The following is a 6,000-nucleotide window of genomic DNA, read 5'->3' on the forward strand; positions in this document are numbered from 1 at the left end:
CTCCTCCTCCTTTGGCTTAGTTCTGCCCACAGAACCAGCCCTCCTTCTGCAGAGACCCAGACCCTCCCACCCCCCACTGCCAGCCCGTTCTGCTCCCCTCCCCCATGGAAGCTGAGACAAGGGAATTATTTTTGGAACAGGAGCAGTTACACAACAAATGAATTATTTATCTTTGGGCATGGAGAACGAGGCATTTCACTGGGCTTCTTAATTCTTATCCGGATTTGGGGGTGCCCACTTGGATGTGTGGACATGTCTGTCATGTACACAGATGGTAGGGAGAGGGGTGTGTGTGTGTGTGTGTGTCCCTCCCATGTGCAGCCCATGCAGCTTTGGTTTCATAGGCTTTGTGCAGGCCAGCAGTTGCATGTGGACGCTGTGTGCAGGGTGTGCACCAGAGGGGTGGGTGTCCATGCACGTGTGCCCACCTTTTCCTCTCCAGTCTTCCTCCCCTGCCCTGGTTCTCAGACAGCCCCTACCCCATGGTAACTCTCCCAAGTCTCTCCTTCCCGCCTTGCCACCCCAGTCTTTTTTTTTTTTTTTTTTTGCTCTATAGAAGCAAGGGCCCTGGGGTCCTCTTTGGCACAGAGCCCCTGGTTCTAAAAGGGTATAAAAAAGAGGGATGGGGGCCTACACTGGATCCTGAAGGGGTGGGTCCAGGCCCTCGCACTAATCTGCCATCGTCTTTTGATGCTACCTTGCAGGAACAGATGGGCTTCTTCCTGTCTCCATCTCGCTTAGCATCCCTCAGTGTTGCGCTCCTGGTTCCTGTGGGAACTGCTTGAAGGTCTGAGCCTGGAACCCAAGGGGAAGGGGAAGGAAGAGGAGGAAGAGTAAGACGTCAAAGCCTGAAACCCTGCATACCTTTCCAACCGGAACCTGGAGTCACAACAACGCCCACTGCCTGCTCATCATCCTTCAGAGCATCAGGCGCCAGCTGTGTCTGTCCTGCCCAAGGCCCCTGTGCTGGGGGTCACCCCCAAGATGGTGACAGCTCCGGGGAGGACTGTGCTCCCAGCCCCAGCCTCTGGCTGCTAGGTCCCTCTGTGCTCCGGCCCTTCAACCCAGCTGGGCCTCTAAGGGGCCAAAGCCTGGGGCCATGCTGCGCCTGGGGCTGTGTGCGGCAGCGCTGCTGTGCGTGTGCCAGCCAGGGGCTGTGCACGCTGACTGCTGGCTCATCGAGGGGGACAAGGGCTACGTGTGGCTGGCCATCTGCAGCCAGAACCAGCCGCCATATGAGACCATCCCTCAGCACATCAACAGCACCGTGCATGACCTGCGGCTCAATGAAAACAAGCTCAAGGCCGTGCTCTATTCCTCCCTCAACCGCTTCGGGAACCTCACGGACCTCAACCTCACCAAGAACGAGATTTCCTACATCGAGGATGGTGCCTTCCTGGGCCAGACGAGCCTGCAGGTCCTGCAGCTGGGCTACAACCGGCTCAGCAACCTGACTGAGGGCATGCTGCGAGGTATGAGCCGCCTGCAGTTCCTCTTCGTCCAGCACAACCTCATTGAGGTGGTGACGCCCACCGCCTTCTCCGAGTGCCCCAGTCTCATCAGCATCGACCTCTCCTCCAACCGCCTCAGCCGCCTGGACGGCGCGACCTTTGCCAGCCTGGCCAGCCTGATGGTGTGTGAGCTGGCTGGCAACCCCTTCAACTGTGAGTGTGACCTCTTCGGCTTCCTAGCCTGGCTTGTGGTCTTCAACAATGTCACCAAGAACTATGATCGCCTGCAGTGTGAGTCACCGAGGGAGTTTGCCGGTTACCCACTGCTCGTGCCCCGACCTTACCACAGCCTCAATGCCATCACTGTCCTGCAGGCCAAGTGCCGCAACGGCTCAATGCCTGCCCGGCCTGTGAGTCACCCCACACCCTATTCCACGGATGCGCAGAGGGAGCCTGACGAGAACTCAGGCTTCAATCCTGACGAGATCCTCTCAGTGGAGCCGCCGGCCTCCTCCACCACAGATGCATCTGCTGGGCCGGCCATCAAGCTGCACCAAGTCACATTCACCTCGGCCACCCTGGTTGTCATCATCCCCCACCCTTATAGCAAGATGTATGTTCTGGTCCAGTACAACAATAGCTACTTCTCCGACGTCATGACACTCAAGAACAAGAAAGAGATTGTGACGTTGGACAAGCTGCGAGCGCACACCGAGTACACCTTCTGTGTCACCTCGCTGCGCAACAGCCGCCGCTTCAACCACACCTGCCTGACCTTCACCACGCGGGACCTCGTGCCCGGGGATCTGGCCCCCAGCACCTCCACCACCACGCACTATATCATGACTATCCTGGGCTGCCTGTTTGGCATGGTCATCGTGCTGGGGGCTGTCTACTACTGCCTGCGGAAGCGGCGCATGCAAGAGGAGAAGCAGAAGTCCGTCAATGTTAAGAAGACCATCTTAGAGATGCGCTATGGCGCCGACGTGGATGCTGGCTCCATAGTGCATGCTGCACAGAAGCTGGGCGAGCCACCGGTGCTGCCCGTGGCCAGAATGTCCTCTATTCCTTCCATGGTCGGAGAGAAACTGCCCACCTCCAAGGGTCTGGAGGCTGGGCTGGACACACCCAAGGTGGCTACCAAAGGCAACTATATTGAGGTACGCACAGGTGCTGCAGGAGACAGCCTGGCCCGGCCTGAGGAAGAGCTTCCAGAAATCGAAAATGGCCAGGGCTCAGCGGCTGAGATCTCCACCATTGCCAAGGAGGTGGACAAGGTCAACCAGATCATTAACAATTGCATCGATGCCCTCAAGCTGGATTCAGCCTCTTTCCTTGGGGGTGGCGGCGGCGGCGGTGGAGGCGGCGGGGACTCCGATCTGGCCTTTGAGTGCCAGTCCCTCCCTGCGGCTCCTGCTGCCTCCTCGGCTGCCACTCCTGGGGCGCTGGAGCGGCCCAGCTTCCTGTCACCCTCCTACAAGGAGAGCTCCCACCACCCGCTGCAGCGCCAGCTGAGTGCCGACGCTGCAGTGAGCCGCAAGACCTGCAGCGTGTCATCCAGTGGCTCCATCAAGAGCGCCAAGGTCTTCAGTCTGGATGTGCCAGACCACCCGACCCCCACAGGACTGGCTAAGAGCGACTCCAAGTACATTGAGAAAGGCAGCCCCCTCAACAGCCCGCTGGACAGGCTTCCCCTGGTGCCCACGGGCAGCAGCGGGAGCAGTGGTGGGGGTGGTGGCATCCACCACCTGGAGGTGAAGCCGGCCTACCACTGCAGCGAGCACCGGCACAGCTTCCCTGCTCTCTACTACGAGGAGGGCGCCGACAGCCTGAGCCAGCGTGTGTCCTTCCTCAAGCCACTGACCCGCTCTAAGCGAGACTCCACCTATTCGCAGCTCTCCCCCAGACATTACTACTCAGGGTACTCCTCCAGCCCCGAGTACTCGTCTGAGAGCACACATAAGATCTGGGAGCGCTTCCGGCCCTACAAGAAGCACCATCGCGAGGAGGTATACATGGCTGCCGGCCACGCCCTGCGTAAGAAGGTCCAGTTCGCGAAGGATGAGGACCTGCATGACATCCTTGATTACTGGAAGGGGGTCTCAGCCCAGCAGAAGCTGTGACCCTCTCCTCCCCCACCGGTGAGGTGATGGGGAGGAGGGCAAGGGGACTTGGGGGAAGGGCCCCCCAACAGGGTGGCCGGGAGACGGGAGACAGGCCAAGGAGCCTGGGGCCGAGGGGCCCCGGGCCTAGGAGTGGACGCACACGCACACCCGCACACACGCACCCACACATACACACTTGACCACCACCTGACTGTGAAGTAACCAACACCCAATAATAGCGGACAGGAAAACAAACATTTTCCTTAAAGTTTACAACCTGCTACTGACACCAGTTGTCTCTACTGTGCTGCCCAAGGGACTTCTTGCTGGGCTAGGGAAAGAGGCCAGAGAGGGTGTGGGGGGGGGCCTGAGACTCAGGCGGGTTTTGGTGGCAAAAGAGATCTGGGTAGAGGTCAACCATAGGCCTCTCATTCAGAGAGGCTATCCTCTAAGCTTGGGAACATTTCCCTTGGAGACATGGCAACATGTGAACATTGGGCATCCTCTCCTCCCACTTACGGATGGCCCAGAGAGAGGAAAAGAAGCCCTAGGGGTCTCTCACCCAACAGGTTACAGCTCTGTCTCCCAGCTTCCTGGCCCAGTGCTGGCCCCGCCTCCAGCTGCTCCTCTGGGCTCCGCCCCCATTCATCTGCTACTCCTTCCAAAGTTGTGGTCTCAGGGGTCTAGGGACTGAAGCAGGCAGGTGCTCTTTAGAAAGTCCATGGGCATCTACAAGGTGAAAGGCTATGGTCCCTAGCCCTGGGAGGCCAAGAGTAAGCAATGTCCTGCTAACCAGACAGAAGCAGAGGCAAAGGGTGCCACCAGCCCCCTTAAAGTGTCTTCCAAGTAGCCCTGGGGAGCTGCCTGGGTGTGGGGTGGTGGGTAGACCTGCTCCCCACTGGTATCTCAGGTGTAGGCCCCCATGCCACAGCCCCTAGTTTCTCTGGGTCTCCGGACTCCTACCCACCACAGAGAGGCAACAGTGAATGACAAGGCCTGGGGCCAGTGTGGAGATGATGTAGAATGTGGGGATCTCTCCCTGCATCCTCCACCCCACTTGTCTGGCTCCTGCTGTGTGCAGCATCTCGGCCTGCCTGGGAGGGCATCTGCCCCACCACACCCTGTCTTATCCCCTGGCTTAGAGGGGCTCCCATGTTTCCATGGAAATGGCCACCATCCTCTCTCTGACCCACTCCCAACACCAATCAAAGCACAAACAGTGAGGTGCCTCCTACTGCCCTGGTCAGGGAGCAGGGCCAGGTTCCTGGCCCCTCCCCTTCCTTAGCTAGTCCGTTGCCAAGGCAACCCAGAGCCTGGCAGTTGGTGCCCAGAGCGACCAACTGACCAACCATTGGGCTCTGGAGTTCTCTCAGTGTGGGTGGCGGCAGAGGGGGGTAAAGGAAGCCTGGCCAGGTGGCAGCTTTCTCGAGAGCCAAGAGCTTCTAGGGACAAGCTCTGGAGTCCCGAGATTAGGCTAAGGCATTGTCCTTTGCCTTTGAGTGGGCAGTGGGCCTGTGGGGCATTGGGACAGCTGTACCGGGCAGTTCTGCCCCCTGCCTGTGTGCCCCTCAGCTTCCCATTGAGATAGGAAGGAGCCTTCTCAGCTCAACCCCAACTTCCAGAGACTCCCTCATTCTTGCTGCTCTTTTTGGCTTACATGAGATAAAAGATCGTTGTGACTCTTGAGTGAGGAGGATGGTGGGCGAGAGGCATCTCACTTGACCTGTGAGGGCTCTGACCAGGAAAGCTAGGGCTATCCTTGGGGGTGGGGTATGGGGAAGGACCGGGGGTGGGGAGACTTGACTGAACACCTCTATCACATCGACTTCGGGGTGGGCTGAGCCCAGGGCTCACTCAGGGGTGACATTTGCAAAAAATAATAAAAAATAAAGAAAAAAAACTGTTCTGGGGAGAGGAGGGGACTGGCCAGCCTGGATATGGAGAATAGAGCTCCCTTAGCCACAACCCCACCCCTCACCCTACCCTATACCCACTGACCACCCTGAGAATAGCAGGCAGGCCGAGAGGCCAGGGGCGTGAGCAAGCAGACCCCTGTTATCTTTGCATGACGATTTTACTGTATTTTTTCTGAGCAAACATCTGTCGTGTATGTGCCAGTTTGTCCAGACTCCCCTCTCCACCCCCATTCCCTCCATGTGATCCAAGCAGCTCTTGAAACCCAGGGAGGGCCAGCTCTGCAGAAGACCAAAACAGGTGCCGCCAACCTAGCCCTGCCCCAGACCCTTCTCCCATCTTTCTGGGCACTGGGCCCACAAGTGCTTGCCTGCCTTCCTCCATCTTTACAGAGACTCCTTCCCTGTTAACCATCTCTGTCCTGAGCCACTTCTGCTTGTTCTTTCTCCTCTCCACCGGGGGAAGCAGCCTTAGAAGAATAGTATCAAGGCCATGTTCCTGTGGGAGGGGCTGTGGAAGGATCCGCACCG

At 58.4% G+C, this 6,000-nt stretch overlaps 1 protein-coding gene across 2 annotated transcripts in view; it reads left to right on the top strand.

Moving 5' to 3' along the window:
- The window catches only part of Elfn2 (extracellular leucine rich repeat and fibronectin type III domain containing 2), a 49,175-nt gene extending 43,885 nt beyond the window's left edge, over positions 1 to 5,290 (top strand). For both annotated transcript variants that reach the window (XM_021183756.3, XM_085831613.1), the window contains exon 2: positions 705 to 5,290. In XM_021183756.3, coding sequence (XP_021039415.1) covers positions 1,100 to 3,574 — 2,475 coding nt within the window. In that variant the 5' untranslated portion in view covers positions 705 to 1,099 and the 3' untranslated portion in view covers positions 3,575 to 5,290. The remainder of the gene's footprint in view (positions 1 to 704) is intronic.
- The last annotated feature ends 710 nt before the right edge of the window (positions 5,291 to 6,000 follow it).

Source organism: Mus caroli, unplaced genomic scaffold (genome assembly GCF_978045245.1).
Source record: "Mus caroli unplaced genomic scaffold, Mus_caroli_1 scaffold_16, whole genome shotgun sequence".
Taxonomy (NCBI): domain Eukaryota; kingdom Metazoa; phylum Chordata; class Mammalia; order Rodentia; family Muridae; genus Mus; species Mus caroli.